This window comes from Oculina patagonica, chromosome 3 (genome assembly GCF_052425735.1).
Source record: "Oculina patagonica isolate OP01 chromosome 3, crgOcupat, whole genome shotgun sequence".
Classification (NCBI taxonomy): domain Eukaryota; kingdom Metazoa; phylum Cnidaria; class Anthozoa; order Scleractinia; family Oculinidae; genus Oculina; species Oculina patagonica.
This window is the reverse complement of record NC_135760.1, coordinates 5,786,185-5,811,363: the sequence shown is the minus strand read 5'-3', so window position 1 is coordinate 5,811,363 and position 25,179 is coordinate 5,786,185. Positions and strand designations below refer to the sequence as shown.

Sequence of the window (25,179 nt, the reverse complement as noted above, 5' to 3'; positions counted from 1 at the left end):
TGTTTTCCTCATGGCGGCAGCACCGGCAGGGTTTCCTGTTCCTCAATGGCAAGAAGGACTAGATGAAAGAAAGGCCTTGGACTGTTTCGTTTTAGATTATGTGGATTATTGTACAGTTATGGGATGGTTTGAGGCGAAAGCCGAGTGTAAATACGACGATCAAAGCGAGGATGGCAAGAAACAGTGGAAGAAACCGAGCCATTGTATGTCGACATTACGAGCAACATTGCCTTCAAAGATGAAGTTAAGAGACTGATTAATCCCAACAACAAAACGCTGGGACTGTCTGCTAAGGATCAAAACGACCCTGTGAAAGTTATTAAAGCCCTCATTAAGCGGTTTGGAGGCAGTGTGAGTGTGAAAGCGGAGCGAACGAAGATGGGTCGCATGCTTCAGTCTGAAAGAGAATCCATCAGTGCCTGGGAGTGCCGAGCGGTTGAACGAGCTAAATATTGTGAATACGGAGACTTTGAAGATCAGGCATGCCGTGACCGTTTCATTGCTGGTTTGGTAGACGAAAACTTACAAGGAAAGCTGATCACCAATGGTCATCGTGACAAGGAAGGTAACATTGTTGAGTTTCGTGCTGTGGTTGAAATAGCTAAGAATTATGAATCCTCAACTGATGCTCGACGTCTTATGAGGCAAGTCCGTGGAGATCAGGAGCAGGTCAACTGGACAGCAAAAGGGCCCCCCTCAAAGTCAAAAAGTCATCAGCCTCCAAGTGGAAGTCATAGTAAAGGGTTCTCCCCAAAGCAGTCTGATTGTCACTACTGTGGAGCAATACCCAGTCACCCAAAAGAGAAGTGTCGTGCAATTCTTCTTAAGTATGTTTGTAGAAAGTGTGGCAAAGTGGGGCATGTGGCCCGAAAATGTATTAGCAACCCTCAATATGTGAATGCAATGGAGGAGTCAGTGTCAGCTGGTGAACATGAAACCCATCATTTGTTTACTGTGGACATCCACTCAGTGAGAACTGTATCAGTGCAGAAAGGGAAAAAAATTCTTCGCAGCAATCAAATTATCGGCAACTGGAAACTGTTTTGTTTGGAAAACTTTGCAATTAGATACAGCCTCAACAACAAACACACTTGCAGTGGATGACCTCTCGAGCATGTGTCCACCAGACTGTGACATAGGTAGCCTAATTAAACCTTCTTCTGCCATCCTGCATACCTATGGTGGAGGTGTAATTAAGCCAGTGGGGCAAATCCAGTTAGTCTGCGAGACTCAAGGAAAGTTTCACACTCTTCAATTTCAGCTGTTAAGTAAAGATGCCATGGGTTCGCAACCGCCCCTTTTGAGCGGATCGGATTGCATTAGGCTTGGCCTGATCGAGATCAGGGGAAACTCTCCACCTTTGCATCAGACTAATCACAAAGAGACTGACAAAAGTTTAGAAGTGTGCCAACTTGAATCAGGACATCAGCCAGGAAAAGAGGAGGACAGTGGAGTGTCTGATAAAGAGGTCAGGCCAACCTCACTGAATGGCAGCCCCACAGAGGAGCTTAACCAAGCTGATTCACCTGACGCTATGTCTCCAGTGAAAGTTGTGGGTGCAGAGATTAGTGCAGTTCACAGTACTGCAGCCAGTGGAGCTCAAGTCAAGCCAACCGTGAGTACGACTAGTGATGCGGGTGTGTCCCGTGTGCCTGTTCCTTGGGGAAAATTGACCAAGGCCATTGTGTTAGAGACATTCAAAGATGTCCATACAGGGTTGGGAACTTTAGGTCCACCCCTACACATCCGCATGAACCCTAATGTGGCTCCAGTCCAAGCTCATCCCCATCGGTGCCCAGTGGTAAAAGAAGCAAAAGCAGCTGACGCAGTACGTGACCTTGAAAAGCAAGGTATCCTAAAAAAAGTCACTGAACCAACTGCATGGATCTCTAACAGTGTTTACAGAGAGAAACCCGATGGAAGCCTACGGGTGTGTATTGACCCCAGCCAGACAATTAATAAGGCCATCGAAGTCCCAAAATATCCCATCCCTACAGTTGATGAGTTATTGCCAAAGTTGAACAATGCTAAAATTTTTTCCTGTGTGGATGTGTACAAGGGGTTCACGAACATTGAGCTAGACGAAAGTTCCTCACTCTTGACAACCATGCACACTCCAATCGGTCGGTATCGGTGGCTGCGTATGCCGTTTGGTGTTAGTCTAGGGCCGGAGGAGTACCAGCGAAGGCAGCATGAAGTTCTGGAAGGATTAAGTGGTGTTGTAAACAAAGCTGATGATATCTTAGTTTTTGGAAGGGGAGATAGTCTTGAGGAGGCAGAGAAGGACCATGACATTAATTTGTGGAACTTAATGTTGCGGTGCCGCGAGGTGAATCTCAAGTTGAACCCGAAGAAATTCCAATTCAAAGTAAAGCAAGTCACATGGATGGGCCATCTCCTTAGCAGCGATGGGATAACTCCGCATCCGGATCGAGTCCGGGCAATAAAGGACATGACCCCACCTCAAGATGTAAAAGGGGTTCAGCGGTTCCTTGGAATGTGCAACTATTTGTCTCGCTTCACACCAAATCTTGCCAAAATTGTGAAGCCACTTGCTGAGCTGACACACGTGGATGCAGTCTGGTCATGGGCCTCCCAACATGACACAGCCTTCAAGGTAGCAAAAAGTGCAATTGCAAAAGCCACAACATTGAAATTTTTTGATGTGAAAAAGCCTTGTGTGTTACAAGTTGATGCCAGTGATACAGGGCTTGGTGGAGCCCTACTACAGGATGGGCAGCCTGTGGCTTTTACAAGCTCTACTCTGTCAGCAACTGAAGTCAACTATGCGCCTATTGAAAAGGAATGTTTGGCCATCAATGTAGCGTGTACAAAGTTTTATCAGTATCTTTATGTCAAACAAGATGTTATAGTACATTCTGACCACCAGCCGTTGGAGACAATATTTAAGAAACCATTGAGTAAAGCCCCCAGGCGCCTCCAGCGCATGATGCTTCAGCTTCAACCTTTCAAGTTTACAGTAGTTTATAAGAAAGGCAAATACATGTACTTGGCTGATACGTTGTCAAGAGCAGCCTTGAACCTTCCTTCAGCTTCAGGACCACAAGAAGAGGTGTTTCACTGCCACGTGGAGGATGCCCAAGAGATGTTTCGGGTCGAACTTGAGGCCCTGGAACTAGACTCCCGTGATTTGCATCATAGCACACTAGAGGAAGTTAAAGTGGAAACAAAAGCGGATTCCACCCTGTCAGATCTATCAGAGTTTGTTGCACATGGATGGCCTTCTGACAAATCACAGGTCCCCACGGCACTTCGAAATTACTATCCGTTGCGGGACGAGTTGGCATTGTACAATGGTGTCTTGTACAAGTCGCACAAGATCATCATTCCCCTGAAGCTACAGTCTACAATGCTGAAAAAACTCCACCAAGGCCACCAGGGTGGTGAAAGTATGATTCGCCGTGCTCGAGAAGTCATGTACTGGCCTGGGATGCAGACTTCAATTCTCCAAGAGAGTGCAAATTGTTCATTGTGTGCTAGCTACAGTTCAGCCCTTCCCAAAGAACCCATGTTGTCACACGAAATTCCGCATGGTCCATGGAAGTTCATTTCGCAGGACTTGTTCAAGCATGGAGGGCGTTGGTATGCGGTGACAGTAGATCACTATAGTGACTGGTTCGAAGTGGATCTATTAAATGAAGACATCACTGCTTCTCATGTTATCTCAGTTACTAAGGCACACTTTGCCCGCTACGGTGTACCAGAAAAATTTCTGTCAGACAATGGGCCACAGTATACATCTCAAGAGTTTGAGAACTTTGCCAAGGTATATGATTTCCAGTTGATCACCCGGTCTCCCTATTATGCTAGAGCCACTGGTAAAGCTGAATCTGCGGTCAAGGAAGCGAAAAAGATGTTAAAAAAGTCTGATCTTCTCACTGGCCTCCTGGATCATAGGAACACTCCACCCCAGGGTATGACCTACTCCCCCGCACAGAGGTTTCTCTGTCGACGAACAAAGTCCACTTTGCCAATATCTGAGCCATTGTTGAGCCAATCCGTCCCACCAGTAGCTTTGGTACGTGATGAACATCTGGGCAGGCGAGCTAACGCTAAAGCCCACTATGACAAAACTGCAAGCAGAGAGTTGCCTTCTCTCTTACCTGGACAACTTTTGTACACCAGACCAAATGATCGTCACCATGGGGAGCGTTGGGGTTGTGGTGAAGTCTTAGAGGAAGTTACCCCACGTTCATATGTCGTCAAAACGCCAGACGGGTTAGTTAGACGAAACAGAACCCACCTAAGGCCTGCCGAGCCTTCGGTTCCATGTAACCTGCAAACCCCAGAACAACCAGAGGCAGTTGATGGTGACAGATTAACTGGAGAAAATTCTGCAGAAAACCCAGAGCCCAATCCCAGTTCAGAGTCACCAATGGAGAGTCCAGTACAAACGTCCCGTTATGGCCGAACAATTAGACCACCCAAGAGACTGGACCTTTGAGTCAAGAGACTACAGAGCGCAATGATTTTTGTACTCAGTGTTTACTATTGTTTGACACTGCTTGTTTATATTGTTTTGTTACCTGTTGACTTTATGATACAAAAACGTATTAACACGTTAATATTTTTGTTAAAAAAAAAAAAAAAAAAAAACGGAGGATGTTGACAGGGGTCTTCTGTCCAGTAATGTAAGGGGTCAGCGGTATCGCCAGAGAGTGTGTAGAAAGCCAACATGGCCGTGTGTTGGTTGTCGAGTCGGCTGTGAATAAAGTGTTGCGTTTGAGTTGTGTTCTCAAGAGTTGTACGTTGTCAACATTTCTGTTACGGAAATATATCTCTTCAGGACAAATCTGGCGGCCACAACAGGGCAATTAAAAAGGAAAAAGTTGGAAAATCATGAGATATGGTCGAAAGACGAAAACAGCGATTTCCAAGATCGCTACCCAAGACAAAACAAGTTGAACATGCCACCCATTCCCTAAAAAGCCACAGCAAAGTTCGGTTGAAAGTCTTTTGACTTGCATGAATCGTGGTAAACGTAAAGCAGAATCCTGACGGGTTTCATGTAAGGAGGACGCACTCTTTTTACGCTTAAAAGTCGTCATCAAATACTATGCATAAGGTATAATTTTTCTACTTTATTTTCTGTTTTTCAAAATAAAGATTGCGAAGGCATCAGTGTGTTTTTAAAGAGCTGCCATTTTTGTCGAAAGATAAAGTTACACTGTGATGCAAAAAGGTCATCTATGCTCTGCGTTTTTATTTTATAAAAGAGCCTTACGTTTCGTTTAGCAATTTTATACTTAAAAAAGTGAAATAAATTTGATAAGTATAACTGAAGTGTTGATCTTTGTTTTGCTCGCCTGTATAAATAATAGCCATCGATTCTTTCAAAATGTTTCTTTATTTGTGACCCGATATTTTTGAAATTCACCAGAAAGAAGAGTAGTGTTTGAGAATAAAAGAGTACTGTAGGTTAAGGTAATACATGGCAAAACTTGCGACATGTTTACCAAATTATCTCGAATTCGTACAACCACAGATCACCAAAGCGTACTATGAGAGTTGCATGGATATGAATTGATTACCTGTGGTACAACAGAGCCGGGAACAGAGACTGAAGCGAGCAACCACGAAACGTCATCAATGCCCACAGTCCATTGCGCGCTATTAAAGATGGCGGCCGCGGGAATTTCGAAGAGGCTAAAAGCTTCTACTTTGAAAATTGATTAAAAAAATCAGATAACTACAATCCTAGACAAAAATCCATGGGACACTTAAACAAAAAGTGCTCATTGACCATTCCCTTTGCATTAAGAACGCATTGTTTAATTTTCCGAGCCCCCCTTTCCCCCCAAAACAATGTTGAGATATTGTCCCACGGTATGATGGATAGAAACCAACATTGAATTGGGGGTGGGGAGGGGGAGGTCAATACAATGTCAATTTTTCGTCGAAGTGGTTAAGTGTCCCAGGACTTTTGTCTTGGATTGTATTTGTGAGCTCGGTACTGAACTCGCTATTTGGGGCTGTAACGCGATTGCACATGTATTATTTCAATGAAATATCAACGGTTTTAATGCAAATTTAGGTCCACGGCATAAAAGACGTGACACGTGACATCAGAAAATAAGGGGGGAGGGGTGGGTGAATTATTAAAAAAAAGGCCAGAGAAACAGGGCTTATTCGGATTTGTGGTCGCTCTAACTGTATCTTTGTATAAAGAGGAGAGTGTTTTGTGACAAAATCGATTAACTCATCACTTTTTGAACAGATTCGAGTCAATAGGGATAAATATATCGCCTTATCAGACATGAGGACTATGTCGGAAAGCCCCCAAAACGATTTCTTATCGCAACAAAACAAACTTGACAGGGTTTCTACAGCGATTTTTCTTCTCAAACAGGCAAATCTCTTTTTGGTCATTGAAAAGAAACCATTCTTTTGGCTGTTAATAATTGAACATGTCTGTTCAGCTGAAATTTGACACGAAGATAAGTGCCACTGTTCTGTTGTAATGAGATAATGAGATACGCTAACATTTCTCACAACAGTACTCGCCACTGTTTTCCGCTTTTTTATGCCCTAGCTCAGAAATATATGCGTGAAACGCAGGTAAACCGATTGAATATTCAAATAGGAATCCTTTATGAAGTATTCATAAACGATGCTAAACGTTTTGCTCAATTTCTCACAGTACTCGGTGAACAAGCGTTGAGATAAATAATATATGCTAATTATTCTACTCTTGGTTTACGAGTGAGTACTGTTAAAACAGTGATTAAACGAAGAACCAGTTACAACTATCGAACGTCATGGCATTGAATACACTATTCTTGATATGCTGAGATGAAAACCCAATGAAAATGAGCACGTTCTAAATATTTTAGCCCAAAGAATCATGCGAGTACTGTTGCGTTTCCGGTCGAGCACTGTTCAGGGTACTTACAGTTCTGAGAGGAAATATGATGGTTTTGAACACTTAGGCGCTGTTTCTTGGCAAATAATAATAAAGATGGAAATCAATAACGATCCCTGACATTAGTGTACCATGTTATACTGAAAAGAGTTCGCAAAGCTTGTATTTGGGCGCTCAAAGACTCACAAAAGAAAGCAACAGAAAAAACAGTCAATTTCTCCCAAGGAACGGATTCCATCAGCTACACTTTGTGGCTCGAAAAGAACTCCAAATAGAGCTTTCTTGTTACATGCTGTAACTGTTCACAAACATTTGTGCAAATAACTGCTAGAACAAACATATTTTAAACCTATGCAACCTTCTTTCGGACGCAAAGACAATCCCGATTTTTTTCGCACACAAATACAATCCTAGACAAAAATCCATGGGACACTTAAACAAAAAGTGCTCATTGACCATTCCCTTTGCATTAAGAACGCATTGTTTAATTTTCCGAGCCCCCCTTTCCCCCCAAAACAATGTTGAGATATTGTCCCACGGTATGATGGATAGAAACCAACATTGAATTGGGGGTGGGGAGGGGGAGGTCAATACAATGTCAATTTTTCGTCGAAGTGGTTAAGTGTCCCAGGACTTTTGTCTTGGATTGTAGGTAAGTCATTTTATTAATAATAGGATCTATTATAGGCACATTTTGGAACATTTTAAGCGATATTTGGAAAAACAGTGGAGGTTTCCTTTAATAGTTTAGACAGCTCTTCGTGACATTTTGTTATCAGCTTTATAACTTCACTGTCTTTTAAAATAAATATGTCCGATGTGATTTTTTAGATAACACGTAAGAGACTACCCCGTTGATTTTTTCAAAAGGTTTTCTATGTCGTATGTCTTCTGTGTCGTAATTGATATTTCATAAAAAAAAATATTTAAACTTAAAGGAACTGTGCCACAGGTAAATTTGGTCATGTAAGAAATGACCATCAAATTTGGTGAAATATAAAAATAAACTCTTAAAACGGTGAAGGAACAATTCAATAACACAACAAATATCAAAGTATGCACGGCCAAAAGTCGGACGAAGATTGAAATGTATTGCGATTTCGTTTTTTTAAATATTTTTGGGCTGGACAGTTTTCAAAGATAGTCTCGATTGTTTGAAACTTTAAGTTATAACGCCCGGGACACACATTTGGTTGCAATAAAGCTATATATGGCTTTGTCATTTAGGTCCATAGAATTAAATTCGTTGCAAACATTAAGTTTCACAGCAAATATTTGGCAAAATTTGATGAAATAAACTTAACTCTGCCGTGACACAGTCCCTTTTAACGTTAAAAGCTTTGAGGAAGACAACTCTGTTTAATGTCCCAATTACAATGTTTTCTCTTAGGCAAGAACTGAAGGTTGGTGTGCAAGTCGACCTTAAAATTTAATCCCGATTAAACAAACTAATTAAGTTTCCAAGAATTGTGACAGCAAGAGAAATTCGTCACTCCGAGGAAGATGCTTTTTATTATTATTATTATGGAAAAAAGTATAAAAAAATCGCTGGAACTTTTAAAAATGATTTTTACAAATGTCTTACCAAAGGGTATCTTTGGGCAAAATATGAGCAATTCGCCAAATGACGGAAAGATCTCGCTGACGGAAAGATCTCGGCCCTTACAGTCGGCCGTTCTTAAACTATGATGGAATTACAAGGATGCACTCAGTGATCAACAAAGTAACCTTTGAACGACATAGAAAGGCATAAATTCATTCTTCAAAGTGTGAATAGACGTAATCAGTACGTTTTAGCAATATGCCAGGCCACTATAAGTGGATTTCCAATTCTTACCAAAACCTTCATTGCATTCTTAAGTAGCACCAAATTATGGTGACACTGTCCCTTTAAGGCCTGGCAAAACGGAGACGCAAGAAGACGCAAGTTACTTGCGTCTGAAAGGCCTTCTCTCCTCAACGGCCAGTTTATCTTATTTCAAGGTAGTCGTTATAGCCGAAGAGTTTCAACTGACGGCCCGTGAAACCCAATTTGTAGAGAACGGCAGGGGTGTGTAATTTTTAAGTCGTCTTTTCAAATCATTGGATTTCATGTTCGAAATAGAGCAATGGGACTAAATTTCGGATTTCATGGAGATTTGCTTGGACGAATAAAACTTTTAGAGTAGCTTCAATCGGATAATGTCTCCCTTCCCCCTTAACCTAGACAGTGCATTAGGTAAACTGCCTCCTCCCCAGTCGCTCGCGATCGTTGGGATCCTCCCACTCGCGACTCTCTATCAGAATCCACGCTCAATCGGCCTTGGAAAAGCCTGTGAAGGAGGCAGTTAGGTAAAGACCATGCCACAACACTGGAAACTTCGTGCTTTACTCTTTACGATAACTGTGTGGGTTCCTTAACGTCCCCTGCTGACCATAACACTGAAGATGCAGGAGACGGGGCCTACGGTTTATCGCCCTTATCTTAGAAGACTAGAAGTGATCTAACCATTTGCAGATGTTCTCCTAGTTATTCTTAGACACCGAGTGTTGGTCCGGTTTTGGAGTCGAACAGAAGAAAGAAAATCGGCGAGCGAGGCAAGCCGAGCGTTTTTATCCTGCTTTCCCTTCGCCCGATCCTCGACCAGCGAGCCTGTTCACAAGCTATAGGGTCGTAATGAATTAGAAGCAATAAAGCTCATTGACAGAATTTCAGTTTATTAAGTATAATCAAGAATTTAAAGGTTTTACAGCACAGTCAGAACACTGTTCCATTACTACCCTACTAGATTCTAGAGTGATGGGAAACAATACATCATCTCAAGGAAATGAACATTTATACCTTTTCAATTACATTACATCAATTATCAAACCATCAAACCATTTAACTTGGCAGCACGCTTACATGAAAATGGTTATTCAATGATTGCATTGACTGTTCATATTCTAGTCCAAAACTGCTACTGTATCTTACTAAGAATAATTTTAATTTAAAACCTTTGTTGACGTTATTGATCTGATATATCACCAAATTCGATTATTTGTTTTCTCGTTTTTCTGTTTTATTTTAGTGAAACTAAAGGGCCTTTCCACTAGAATTGTTTTCGGAAACAAAGCAATACCTTTAGAGGTATTCCTCTTTTTCCGTTTTCCCGGTATGACAGAAAACTTACAGTTCCATTTGCTCAAAACTTACATTTCCATTTTCTCGATTTCTTTTTTAGAGCATGATCTTTGTGCTTGCATTCCTTGCATTATTGATCTGATATATCACCAAATTCGAATATTTGTTTTCTCGTTTTCCTGTTTTATTTTAGTGATGCTTTGCATGCTTGGCTTTAAAAGATTTTCTCGAGTTCTTTTTTGGAGCATGATCTTTGTGCTTGCATTCCGCAATATTGAGAGTCTCCCCTTTTGCTGAGGAGAGAAACAATATTATATCCCTATATTTGCAAAGAAATTCGTACCCTTTATGATACTCAGCGATATCTTGGCGGTCGAGAAATCTATCAATGATATACATGGGCCTTGGTAGCATCTTGAACACGACTTCTTTACCTGTGTTGTCCTTGAAAAGGAACTGAACCTTGTCTTGCTCGTTGTTGGGGCTGTGAAACACGTACTCGAGTAACGGACTGAACGGAGAACCGCCTTTCTTACATATTTTGTAACGGTTATCACTCCACCGCATGATTTCCACGTCTTGGAGCTTCATGCCGTCTTCTAGCGTGATTGCGACGATATTTTCACCACCCCGGTCGTAGATTATATCGCTCGAATCATCAAGGATGACAGAGTAGGCGTCATTTTCTGAACCAGAGTACAGCCGGTTGGCACCAGTTCCCATCTGCGCCATCAGCGCGATGTCGTCTACCAAGTTGACCACAAAATCGTCCAATGCACCTCCAATGACTTCATGCGTGATACTTGTATGCACATCGTTTTTTAGCAGCAGGAAATTGAAGCAATGTTTGCTCAGCTCGAATCTCTCAATATCTTCGTAAAAAATGTGTTGGGCATCATGGATCCTTAAAGAGCGCAAGGGAGAAGCACTAGAAAATACTTCACCGTTGTCACGGTATATATCTAAAATTTGACGTAGGTATTCGTCAATGGTCGTTCCTTCATTGAGGAGCACTATTTCCGGGTGAGATGATCGTGAGGACCTTATATCTGGCTTGTAGTTTGTCATGCTAAGAACATCGTGATGCGTGTTACTTCCTTTGATGACATCTTTCTCTGCATTGTTTTCACGGCCATGAGTCAGCCTGGCATCGCTGTCGTACGCTATTCTTTTTGGCTTTTGCAGATCTAGTGTCTCGTCGTGCATGGAGAACGCCACAGTGCCAGCTGATTTCCTGATGATAGCGAGGTCTGCTCCAGGTCCAACCTGGATATCATCATTACCACTTCCTTCTACCAGAAAGATGTTATCTCCACCACCATCGGTCACTTCGTCGTTGTCAACAGAAATAATGTCCTTGCCAAACCCTCCTTGGATGGTGTCTCTCTCAGGGCCACCACCAGAAAGATAGCTTTTGCTTTCCCAGTGAGAATTGTATGTGTTAATGGTATCACTTCCCGCTCCTCCGTCTATCTTAACTATTCCTTTACTTGACGCCTTCATTTCAAAGCAATCGTCTCCTCCCATCCCGTAAGCTTCAGTGTTTACTTCCAATATTACCTTGTCCTTCAAGTCGTTATTTCCCAGAAAGATCAGCCCGTTATCTCCGCGTTCGACAACGCTGGGACAAAATGTATAACCTTGAGCAGCAGCATCACGACACTCATATGGTTTGGCAAATTTTTCATTGTACGTAGCAAAGAATACAATCTTGTTTTCCAGCTCAGCTGTGATTTCAAAGTCACGTTTTAAGGTTTGTGAGTTAGACCAACCTGTAGCTTTATACTCTCCACTTTCTGCGTCATCAGAAAACACGGCAGGATAAGCGAAAAGGAATTTCTTTGGTTTGATGTCCTGGATGATTGTCTTCATACTTTCCTTGAGTTTGTCGGAAAACTCATCCCGTTTTTCAATCAAATGGGCCAGTCTTAAAAACTCTACAAATGCTGTATACTTTGTCAGCTCATTCGATCCAGTTTCCACATCCTTAATTGCTTTAGCCACGATATAGAAAGCTGCAGGCGTTGTTTGCGTCATCAGTATGTAGTAAGCGTGGAATATGTCTCCCTTGGCGTGCGCGTCGAATATCTCCACCATAGATGCAAAATCCGGAGATGGGATGAGAGGCGCTAGAAATATTTTGACATAATCCTTTGGCTCTAGGTCCTCCTGACCTACCATTCCTGATGCAACTCCGGTAGCATACGATGCGATATACAGGGTAGCAGCTACGGCATTCCCAATAGGTCCAGCAACGCTTGCTACTTTGGCACTGGTTGCCAATATTTGAGAGACACCCATCGCTATATCGCCAGCCATTGCAGTTACAGAACTACTTAGAGCAAGGATGTTAGCATCCGTCACTTCTTGATTTACTGCTATTGAATTAACCACAGTGTTATACCCATTTATCACGAAGTCAAGTCCGTTGGCAGCGGCGGCCGAAAAGCTTCTGAATTTAAGAGAGCCGGCGCCCCATTTTGCTTTTAACTTGTCCATTATTCCAACTTTTTCAAGAACAGCTGTCATTCCTTGACCCAAGTGCCCTCCAGTCTGGGTTGAAAGCCACGTCTGTGCCTCCCTAAGCTTATCCATCAAAGAAGAATCGGCAGTGACCACTCCAGATTTCAGTTTTTCCTTTAAAAGCCAGACAACATTGCGCAAAAAGTTCAGTCTTTGAACACGGTTGTGTAACTTGCCGTTCTCAGGATTGGGACGACCTTCAAATCCAGCTGCCGTGTCGTCACGTATTACCTTGAGATTTTTTATTCCTTCGCCAAATGTTATGGCGGCATCCAGTGTCGCAAGTGAACCAACAACTGCAAAATCTTTATCGTCAAACTGCTTTTGGAGATTAGGGGAAGTAGCTTTTATTTCATCTAGGTATTTTGGCACGTTAAGTTGGTAGATCATCTCGGTTTGCCGATGAAGAAGTTCAATGGCAGAAACGTCGTCCATTACGTTACCAAGAAAAATGTATTCACTTGGAACTTCTTCCTGTTCTGCTTCGCTATTTCCATTCTCGCTGGCTAAAACGGTGCTGGAATACACCATAATGAAAACAATCGCTGCGACCAACTGCAGCTTATTCATGATCGTTCAGGAACTCAGCAATCGACAGTGAAGTTTGAAACAAGAGGAATCGAATCGAATAGATCGTTTTCAGTGAGGTAATATTTGGTAATTTACAATGAGGTAAAGTAGTTTTTCAGCTGAGGTAATATGTGTCAAACAAAATTGAAAACCGATGAGACCTGCGATCACCAGCTGAGATAAAACAAAAGATTTTTGTCATCTTCTAGCTGTTCTGAGACACGGGGAGGGGGCACACCCATATATGGCTATATAGGTATGTGCCGCCGTGAAGGGCTTGGTTTTCAAGCATTTTAGTCTGAGATAGTGTATATAAATCAGAGAGTTTTGGTTTAGAGTAGGGTGTCATTTGCCGGGAAAGTGATCGGTGGTATAAAGAATTAAGTTCCGAATAGAAATAGAAACTCGGAAGAGAAAGAGCCTTTCCTAAACGTAAATAAAATCATCGCGGCAACGTTGTTGAAAGATCGATGATTTTCCAATAAAAACACTAATAATGATTCAGTTCTAAAAAAGTACGTCTGGGATAGGGTAGGGATTTTCGGTGTCTAGATTGTGTAGGGTTGTAAAATCAGCTGAACAAATATAAACAGAGTGCCACCCCCTGGTTCTGAGACCTGAAATAACAGGTGAACGCATTCGAGAACTAACCCTTGAAGCTGGTGTCCGAACAGTCGAGCCGGCGCGAAATCGAACAGTTGTTACACGTAGTCTGAACAGGAGGAAAACAAATATTCGTTACCGTTAATACCAAGCAGACAAGCAATACAGTCACGTGGATTTCAAAAAAGTGTGAAAGTTGCGAACATGGAAGTTTTGTTCCGCCTGGCGACACCGTCGGTAGGTTTCTGCTATCGAAAATATCTCTTCAAACGGTCTGCTGAGGACAAATCTGTAAATTGCGTTGTAATTTATCTTTCATAAAAAAATATATAGAGACTTAAACTTTTATAGCTTTGAGGAAGAAAACTCTTTTCAGTGGCCCGATTTCAGTGTTTTCTCATAGTCTCCTTTAGGCAAAGAAGGCAATTAAGACTAGGTTGGTGTGGAAATCGACCTTTCCATCGCGATCAAACAGACTAAACAAGTTTCGAAGAATATAGACAGCAAGAGAAATTGGACGGAAGGACATACATCTATTGATTTAGTTTACAATTGTCGTTTCCGAATCTATACATGTTATTTGCATTGACTGAATTTGGAAGTCGGCAAGAAATGGTAACGATTTTATTGATTTCACATTCCATGCCAGTGTATTAATGAGATCAGCACCGAGTTAGAGAACGCTTTCCTTTTGTATGGAAAAACCGGTTGTTTCTGTGAGAAATCAGATGGAAAGGGCCTTTCCACTGGAATTTTTTCGGAAAAAAATACCTTCAGAGGTATTCCTCTTTTTCTGTTTTCTCGATTTGAACGAAGAATTTACTGTGCCATTTGCTACAACCAGACCGTTCGTTCGCAGAGCAAGGTCAACGACTGAACCTATAAGAACGCTAAAATTTACCTGTTTAATCGATTCAAATTTATTCAAATTGGTTCTCTTAGAGCGAGGTTTTTTCCGTTGAACTTTTTTCAAGCCTTTATGAAGAAGGAATATAATAAGTTTCACCAACGATCGCCATGTTTTTTTTTTAACCCAGGCTATTCGCAGTTTCATCAAAAAGGGAGTTTTCAGAAGGAACAGCTCCTTTCCGTTCCGTTTACGTGATGGGAAGATTTGCGTTTCTTCATTTGTCGAAAAGTTCTCACCGAAAACTCTCAGATGCACATTGATGGCGCCCAGGCAATCCATCACTTAACCAGGAATAATTTATTCATTTAGAGTCTTTCCTTTTTTGCTTCACTATTTACATTCTTGCTGGCAAAACGCTGCTAAAATACAGTAAAAGAATCTGCTGTAGCTTTCTGTGAACTTCCAGCTGTTCTGAGACCTGAAATAACAGGTGAACGTATTGGAAAGCTAACCCTTCAAGCTGGTGTCCGAATAACTGAACCGGCACGTAACCGTGAACATTTGAAGTCCGTATAGAATGAAAACAAATAATCGTTATTTAAATTGCACGCTAGATAAGGAGACGTTCCTTTTAAACTAATTATGTGACAAAAGGTATTCGACCGAACGATGCAATACCAAGAAGAAAAGCAATGCAGTCATGTGAATTTCGATGTTTTGTTTCGCCTGACGACACCGTAGCTAGGTTTCTGTTATGGAATATATCTCTTCAGGACAAATCTGGCGGTAACAAGAGGACAATTTAAAAGGGAAAAGTTGGAAAATCATGAGATATGGTGGAAAGATGAAAACAGCGATTTCCAAGGTCACTACCCATAACAAAAACAAGTTGAAAACACCACTCATTCCCCAAAAAGCCACAACAATATACAATGTTCGGTTGAAAGTCTTTTGACTTGCATGAACCATGGTAAATACGGGAAACGTAGAGCAGAATCCTGACGAGTTTCATATAAGGAGGACGTACTCTTTCTACGCTTTAATCACGTTAGGACATGAGCACTATATTAATATCTGTATTGGAAAAGTGACATTTGCTCGACAAGCAGACCGTTCGTTGGCAGAGCAAGGTCAACGACTGAACCTATAAGAACGCTAAAATCTACCTGTTTAATCGATTCAAATTTATTCAAAATTCATGTCGAGTGTAGATAAAGGTCGTTGCTTCTCTTAGAGCGAGGTTTTTTCCGTTGAACTTTTTTCAAGTCTTTATGAAGAAGGAGGATAATATGGGAAAGTTTCACCTTTGATCGCCATGGTTTTTTTAGACCCAGGCTATTCGCAGTTCTATCAAAACGGGAATTTTCAGAAGGAACAGCTCCTTTCCGTTCCGTTTACGTGATGGGAAGATTTGCACTGTTTCATTTGTCGAAAATTCTCACCAAAAATTCTATGCACATTGATGGCGCCCAGGGAATCTATCAATTAACCAGGAATAATTTATTCATTTAGAGTTCTTCCTTTTTTGCTTCACTATTTCCATACTTGCTGGCAAAACGCTGCTATAATACAGTAAAAGAATCTGCTGTAGCTTTCTGTGAACTTTATTTAAATTGCAGGCTAGATAAGGAGACGTTCCTTTTAAACTAATTATGTGACTAAAGGTATTCGACATAAGGATGCAATACCAAGAAGAAAAGCAATGCAGTCATGTGAATTTCGATGTTTTGTTTCGCCTGACGACACCGTAGCTAGGTTTCTGTTATGGAAATATATCTCTTCAGGACAAATCTGGCGGCCACAACAGGACAATTTAAAAGGAAAAAGTTGGAAAATCATGAGATATGGTCGAAAGATGAAAACAGCGATTTCCAAGATCACTACCCATAACAAAAACAAGTTGAAAACACCACTCATTCCACAAAAAGCCACAACAATATACAATGTTCGGTTGAAAGTCTTTTGACTTGCATGAACCATGGTAAATACGGGAAGCGTAGAACAGAATCCAGAGGAGTTTCATATAAGGAGGACATACTCTTTCTACGCTTAAAACACGTTAGGACATGAGCACTTTATATATTAATATCTGTATTGGTGACCACTTAAGTCCGGAAGATAATAGTTGTCATCAAAGACTATGTATAAGGATAATATTAACATTTTTTTTAACTTTATTTTCTGTTTTTCAAAATAAATAAAACGTTATTTTAAGAGAAAATTATTATTAATAAATTTGCTTGGAGATAGAACTCTAGTCCAATGTAATATTTAAACACACAAGTACCTTTTAAAACTAAATTTCTTTTAATAATTTGTTTTCATATTATCACTTTAATTTTAATTCAGTCAACTGTTTTTTAACAGCAAATCTCTCCTCATACACTGAATTATCATAAAGTAGGTTACTGTTGTACCTGACGACACCGTAGCTAGGTTTCTGTTATGGAAAATATATCTCTTCAGGCCAAATCTGGCGGCCACAACAGGACAATTTAAAGGTCAAATGAACAGAAATTTCAAAATGCCATTTTAACCAACCAAACGCTAAAACTATCCATTATTGAGTAAAATGAAGAAAAATTTTTGCTTTCCGAGCCTTATGGTGGCTCCATAGGGTAATCATATATGATGTGGCGCGCGGTAGTGTCATACTTTGAAATGTGATTTTGCAGCAATCAGGCGGTGTTGGACACGACTCGCAAAGCATGCCGGAAGAAATTTTCAATTGCACTTATTATCGTCTGATCGCCGATCTGTAAACATCTTCTCGCTTTGCGAAGATATTCCAATGCTGAAAAAAATATCGTAGAAAATCCATATCAAATCTTTCGCGAGCCTAGTAGCACCTATAGATGATCATAGATGCGTATTGCTGGATTCATAAAGGCGACATTTTACGGCGGAACGACTCATTTCTGAGTTATGTATGAAGTACGTCGATGTACTACTGGCCAACGCAGTTCGCCCTATCGTGGTTTTTGATGGATTTTTGCTGGGTTGTTTTACTTGGAGGGCCCAACGGCCGTTTTGATATAATATGCCGAGTATCAGCGAAACAAAATGATGATTTAAACACTTAATGTTCGTCTTCTTGAATAGGTAGGTGGAACACATGCATATTTCTCGTTCTTCGAGCGAGTTGCGCGAAGGATAAGTGGAACACATATATATATCGTTCTTAAAGCGTGCTGCGCGAAGGATAAGTGGAGTACATGCATATTTTTCATTGTTAAAGCATGTTGCGCGAAGGATAAGTGGAAAACAGTGGAACCTCGATTTAACGAACCTCTATATAACGAAGTCCTCGGTATAACGAACGATATTCTTCAGCCCGGCCAAAGTTACAGTAAAATGTATGGAACAGTCCCTCGATATAACGAACCTCGATATAACGAAATCCTCGTTATAACGAACACAATCCGGAAGCCCAAACGTAAAATGTACCCCAATATAACGAATTTCAGTTAACAAGCGACAAAAGATGAATGTAGAACAGACCAACAAGGATGAAAATGCTTAAATCCTAATAGGAAGACAACTTCGAAGACATATGTCCATACCTTTGTGGGTATTAGACATTAAAGCACAAAGGTTATTTTTGACAGTCGTTCAGATCATTAAATGCTGGGTAGTGCAACGCAACAGCGTGAAAAACAATTATTAACTACCGTAATGATTCGATTTAGCGCCCTCCTTCCAATAAGCGCCCCCTTCCGAATAAGCGCCCCCCTTCGAATGTGTTTTTGTAAATAAGCGCCCCTATTCCAATAAGCACCCGTATTCTAATAAGTGCCCCTATTGTGGATAACTTCCCCTACTAAAGTCGTTGACGTTAACTAGATAAACACCTGACCGTTCTCCGTACAGTTTATGTATATATTTACTGTTTAAATGAACATTTATTTGTATAGGTAATCGCATGGGGCCGAGTAAAATTAAGGATTAATATCACTTGTGTTTTCAGAAGTTGCAGAAATTGCCCTCGTCGCACTTCTGAAAACACAAGTGATATTAATCCTTAATTTTACGAGGAAACATGTGATTACTTGTTTATGACATAGAGGGCAAAATTTTCTCTTTTTTATTAGAAAATGCGCGCTGTTGCGCAATTTCGTAGGAACCCATTTCAATGATCAGTTAACGTCAATAAGTTGTGAAATGCACAAATCAGCTGAATGAAATTTTATTTTTGCGCAACAACGACAAAACACAGAAACCAGGCCTGCCGAAAAACGTTTTCCATCAATGAAATTTTAATGCTTTCTAGGCAAAGTTAAGCCTTTTTATGTTTTCCAAACGTAAAAAAGTCACACAAAAGTTTTAAAAGTTACTCAGAGTCAAAAGGACGCTTAGCGCCGCTGCTGCTTGAGCTTTTCTGGGCTGAATGATCTCCCGCAATATTCAAAGTGACGCTGCAATGGCTGAAGTTGTAAACAGGCTGGCTGGATCCACATGAAGCTGCAAATGGGAACGAATTTGGTGCATTCAGCTGTCTCAAGACACTTCTTTGGGGCGGACCACTGTTGTCAGTGATTCCTGAAATCAGCTGCTGTTCTAGCTCGTCTCCTGAGTCGTAGTCGTCGAGTCCTTGGGCGGATGTATGGCCTGTGATGTTCTTTATTTCACACTTTGGAACGCCGGAACTCTTCAGTTTCTTCACCACCGTTTTTCTAGCGCTGTGGTTTGTGATCTTCTTCTCAGGACATACATCTTGAAGCGGTGAGTTTTCTTTCATTTTCTTCATTATGGTGTTGATGCTGTTTTTGCCCATTGGTGTTTTCTTGTATCACACGGCTGAAACCGGGTTATCAATAACCGACAGGTAAAATGGGCCTTGCGATTTTATTTCTGTCGGTCGCCTTTCCATGTAGAGCTTGAATAACTTGATGGGGCACCTTTCTCCTCCAGTGGCAAACATTTTTGGAGTAACTAATCGTTGTTTTACGCTTAGTCCTCCTTGCCTCGTCTTTGTAAGTCCCTCGGAGAAAGTTAGAAATTCATTTCCACCGTCGTCCTTCTGCAGGCAAAAATCTTTAACCTTCATTTGGTGATGCTCTTGTCGCCCTCGTAGGCCGAAGTGCTGGGTCAACAACCACCACATTGTGTTACTCAGGGCACGGGGAGTTTCACTGCCAAGCTGGCCGTTCTGCCAGAGGATTTCTTCTTCTTCAGTCGTCAAACTTTTGGCTCGGTTCGGTCGCTTACCTTTTCCTTGCTCTCTAAGTTTTCGCGCTTTTCCTTCCAGTACTTTCCTTGAATTTAGAAACTCTCTATCTCGTATTATAGATTTCGGGTAGGACTTCGTCTTCAAGTATCTCTCGAGAGCAGCTTGCATTACTTTAAGCGAATCCGGCTCGTATTCTTCTCCGTTTTCTTTTCGTAGCTCGGCATAAAACTGCGACAGTGTTTTGTCCAGCGCTTCGCAGTCGTACTCTTCTAGACTTTTTTCCTGCTTTCTTTCAGTCGCCCACTTCACGAAAACGTTCTTCCAGTGTTCTGTGCTTTTTTTGGTGTTTGCATTTTCGCTCATTTGCCTGAGTTCTTCGATAAATCCATCGTCCACCGCCTCGAAACGAGCCGCCATTGTTTAAAAAAAAAGCAAACAAAGAAATTTTTCACCGTTGCTAAGCAACCAAAGAGCAATTAATAACAAGTAATTTTGCCCGGGGCAATTACCAAAATTAAGGAAAAATGCCCTCTGTCTTAGCCAATCAGCATTCAGTAATTTTGCCCTCTATGTTATAATAAAAGTAACTGAACTGTTAACAATTTCTAACTGTTACAGTTCCTGTTATTGTTAGATACATTTGGTTGTTTCTCAAAATGTTAAATAAGCGCCCTGTCTCGAATAAGCGCCCTCCCTTGAGGTGCCAAAAGTAATTAAGCGCCCCGGGCGCTAAATCGAATCAGTATACCTCGATATAACGAACACTTTGGTTGTTTTTCCGCAAATTCGTTATATCGAGGTTTTCGATATAACGAACCCTCGATATAACGAACGCATTTCCACAGTCCCTTGGCACTTCGTTAAATCGAGGTTTCACTGTACGTGTATATTTTTCGTTCTTAAAGCGGGTGCGCGAAGTATAAGTGGAATACATGCAAATTTCTCGTTCTTACCAAAGCGTGTTGCGCGAAGGATAAGTGGAATACATGTGTATTTCTCGTTCATAAAGCATGTTGAGCGAAGGATAATTATTCGTCGACTGCGGGACTGCGGGAGCATTATAGTTCAACTGCTTGTGGCTGGGCAATCGCTCCGACATGCCGAATATCGGCCAAACAAAAGGATGATATAAACGCTACAATAACAAAAATGGCAAGTGAACATTAAAATATAAATACACATCAACGGGAGTACCAAATTAAGCCCTTGTCCTGTAAGAACATCGACATAAATCACACCATCAACTCCCGCAAAATGCCGCGAAATGGAAGAGAACTGAGGAGAAGAAGAAGAAGAAGAAGAAGAAGAAATATCGTTTATTATTAAAAAACTTTTACACTTGGCAGTCCTTAGACTGAATTACGTGTAAATGTATTAAAACTTTATATATTACAAGATTTAAAAAATATTAAATGCTATTTACATTAAAATATATTAAAAACTATTAAAAACGATCTATACAATGTAATTTAAACTATTGTCTATAATAAAAGAATTTTTAAAACGGTCCGTCTTACAAACAGGCGTGTTGAACACTCTCTTATTCCGAAGTTGGTGGCTGTTGGTTGGTCTTTCAGGCAGCAGATTGACAAGTTTGTGGTTTTTTGTAGTTACAATGTCATTAAATAGACTCTTAGAAAGCCAATCACGCCTACCAGCTAGGGTGGGGATACCGGCCTCTTCTAATGCCTTTCTGTATCCTGGATTTGGGAAAATTATACGCATTGCACGCCTCTGGATGCGCTCTAATTCTTCTGACAGATAGCCAGGAAGGCTGCTGTGAAACAACTGGCATGAATATTCAAGGACTGATCTTATTACACTACAACTAGTGGTAACCACAGGTTAGAAAGTGCGGGCCTCGATGCAGTTTAGAGAAGGTACTGAAGGGAAGTGTTTTTAAATCACTGGACAAAAGAAAATTATTCCGAGTAAGGTCGAGTAACGCGTCACGCTTAAGTCACGAATGTTTTTTCGTTTCCTATTGCCTCGAACCAATCAGAGTTGCTTTTTTGATTGACAGTTTTGCGAAGTGTAGTCGAGCACGCGGTGTGAATTGAGATGTGATTTTCCTCCGTCGGCAAACTCGCTTTGTTGTCAGTGTTATAAGGAATTTCTCGAGAATAACCGTTGTTGGAATCATTCGCTTTGCCGTAGTTTATCTGTGATACAATCACAGCAGATCTTCTCAAAATCAACACCTATAAAACAACGTCTGCAAAATGTAATGTCTGCAAGACAGAAGCCTCGATCTAATGTGACAAACTGTTGATTTTTCGCATTCTTATCGCTCTTGGAGACAAGATTTTTCTCTTCCGGTGTTACGACAAACTGTCATGATTGACACATTTTTGCATTCCGATCGTTCTTAGTGGAAGAACAAAATTTTCAACTTCCGGTTTGCAGATAGCCTTTATAAACGTGGCGCGCACGCGTAATATGCAATCCGCTGGTCACTGTCAAGATTAGGGTTGCGGGCCTCTCTTGGGCCCGCAATAAAATAGAACTAGATCATTAGAGCTGACTGCGGCACATATCAAGGAAAAAACCCATAACTTCAAGTCTAAATTTGACCGTTAAAACGGCGGGGCCCTCCCGGGCCCACCGTACTTTTCTTAAAGTTCAACTATCGAACTTAAGTTCTATGCAAAAATAATCTACAGTACTGATCCTTGTTTGTCAAGAAATGAGCAAATGTTCATCGACGTCGAACGCTTGCGCCAAACAACCCTTTACCATATGGCATGATTTTAATCGACTAGTTTTGAGAGAAAAATCGCTTCCCTTAATTCAGAACTTGACAGATGACTGGCCTAGGTATTATTCTTCCAGCTCCAATAAAATAATCCGTAACAACCGTAAAAGTTTCGCCGGAATCGCACGAAGAAGATGAGACCTTCTCAAAATCCCGCGACAAAATTGTCCGCCATTGCTTCCACCACGGTGACAAATGATTGGTCGAAAAATTTCACGTGAACCGTGTCCAACACCGCCTGATTAGCAATGATGAAATAGTGTTCTACAACCATCTCTGTTAAAAAAATGGGTTTAAGTCGAGAATTAAGACTACCCAAACAAATACGTCTTTTAGTGATTAGCTGGCTTTAAGTGCTATTTTCTACAATTTCCTTCAGTGAAATCTTCTGAAATTTTTACAGTACATGGATACAACCTGGAAAAAAATTGTAAACGGGAAAAAAGTAAAGGTTGTTAAGGCAGATTTTTTGTTATCTGCAAATTTGTGTCTTTTCCCTCTGCGTAAAAACACGTCTTATAGATTTTCCTAAAAAACGAGCGCCACATAAAGCAAAATAATTATTTTCTCTCTGCCAACTTTTACGAAATTTCACTGAAGGAAACTCAAGAAAAGCTAGACGAAAGTTGCCATTTTTCCCCAGACATTTGTAACAAAAACGTCAGCAGAATAGAAATTATCCAAGATCGCTATTTGAACATGCGTCAACGTTGAAACCACTAGGCGCTCGATTACAGTGTTTACTGAGCGTTTGATGTAATTGCATGAAGAAAATCTACAAACTCATAATCTTTGGAAGATTAAACAGCATTGTACGGCCATGGAAATCTATTACGGATAAAGTTATCCTTTGAAATGTTTAACATAAATCCGTTGTTGATCATTTTTGTCTGAGCTCGCTTCAGCTCGCGCGCGAAGATTCCGAATGCTTGCATCATCAGCGCGCGCGGTCATAAACCATATGAAGCCACCTTAAAGCGTGAATAACAGCAAAAAATACAAATATTTCCGAAGGCTTCACGAAAACGTTTTTGAATGACTGCGCACTGAAATGGAAGGAATGGAACGAGTTTTTGACGTCATAATTGGTGTTTATGAAGACGACCGCAGACCGATTCCACAGACCGCACGCAAAATTTCGTCATTTCACATTGTTGTTCGGCAGAGAATGGCTTTGAAGTGTACCAAGATTCAAAACGCACGTGCATAGTTAACGCACGTGCAGATGATTCTGCTCATTAGCGTAAAATGCTAATGAGAAGAACAGAAGAGATTCCTGATTTGTTTTCATACCAGCATGCATTCTACCTATGTCTCACATGATTATGCAAAACGACAGCAAACAAAACTTTAAGCTATTTTTGAGCTTTAGCTATTTTATTTAAAAAAATGCGCGTCTCTGAACAACAAACAACAATCAATGAACTGAAAAACGGCCGAACAGAACGAAATAACTGCTTGAAATGTCACTAAACACATTTATTTAAATTCTAACGTTCGGTCTGCGGAATCGGTCTGCGGTCGTCTTCAAAAACACCAATTATGACGTCACAAGTTTTTATTTCCGTCAATTTTCCGACAATTTTTCCGAGCTCTCTACGATTATGAAGGCCTGAAAAATGCATTTTTCAACTTGTCCGATTGCCTTGAAACTTCGGGATATGTTTACTTGGCTCTTAATAAACACATGGGCAAAAAATAAAAAAAATCGAAATTTCTGTTCATTTGACCTTTAAAAGGAAAAAGTTGGACAATCATGACATATGGTCGAAAGACGAAAACAGCGATTTCTAAGATCGCTACCCAAGACAAAACAAGTTGAACATACCACCCATTCCCTAAAACGCCACAGCAAAATTCGGTTGAAAGTCTTTTGACTTGAATGAATCGTGGTAAACGTAAAGCAGAATCCTGACGTGTTTCATGTAAGGAGGACGCACTCTTTCTACGCTTAAAAGTTGTCATCAAATACTATGCATAAGGTATAATTTTTCTACTTTATTTTCTGTTTTTCAAAATAAAGATTGCGAAGACATCAGTGTGTTTTTAAAGAGCTGTCATTTTTGTCGAAAGATAAAGGTACACTATGATGCAAAAAGGTCATCTATGCTCTGTGTTTTTATTCATAACAGAGCCTTACGTTTCGTTTAGCAATTGTATACCTAAAAAAGTGAAATAAATTTGATAAGTGGAACTGAACTGTTGATCTTTGTTTTGCTCGCCTGTAAATAAAAGCCGTTAGATTCTTTCAAAATGTTTCTTTATTTGTGGCCCGATATTTTTAAAATTCACCAGAAAGAAGAGTAGTGTTTGAGAATAAAAGAGTACTGTAGGTTCAGTGATACATGGCAAAATCTGCGACATGGCAACCACAAAACGTCATTAATGCCCACAGTCCATTGTGCGCTATTAAAGATGGCGCCGCGGGAATTTCGAAGAGGCTAAAAGGTTCTACTTTGAAAATTGATAAAAAAAAAATCAGATAGCTAGGTAAGTCATTTTATTAATATAGGATCTATTATAGGCACATTTGAAACATTTTAAGCGATACTTGGAAAAGCAGTGGAGGGTTCCTTTAATAGTTTAGACAGCTCTTCATGACATTTTGTTGTCAGCTTTATAACTTCACTGTCTTTTAAAATAAATATGTCCGATGTGACTTTTTAGATAACACGTAAGAGACTACCCCGTTGATTTTTTCAAAAGGTTTTCTATGTCGTAT

General features: G+C 40.6%; 2 protein-coding genes across 2 annotated transcripts in view; both read right to left on the bottom strand.

Moving 5' to 3' along the window:
• Positions 1-9,563: 9,563 nt before the first annotated feature.
• LOC144646284 (uncharacterized) overlaps positions 9,564-25,179 on the bottom strand; it is a 29,231-nt gene continuing 13,615 nt past the window's right edge. Inside the window, exon 2 of the mRNA XM_078505817.1 lies at positions 9,564-9,704. The gene's annotated coding sequence lies outside the window, so the exon portion shown is untranslated. The remainder of the gene's footprint in view (positions 9,705-25,179) is intronic.
• Positions 19,322-20,119, bottom strand: LOC144645961 (uncharacterized protein KIAA1958-like). The gene has a single exon (XM_078505472.1). The coding sequence runs from the start codon at positions 20,117-20,119 to the stop codon at positions 19,322-19,324; it is 798 nt and encodes a 265-aa protein (XP_078361598.1).

Coding starts and splice junctions, on each gene's coding strand:
- LOC144645961 (XM_078505472.1), bottom strand. CDS start 20,119: ATGGCGGCTCGTTTCGAGGCGGTGGACGATGGATTTATCGAAGAACTC.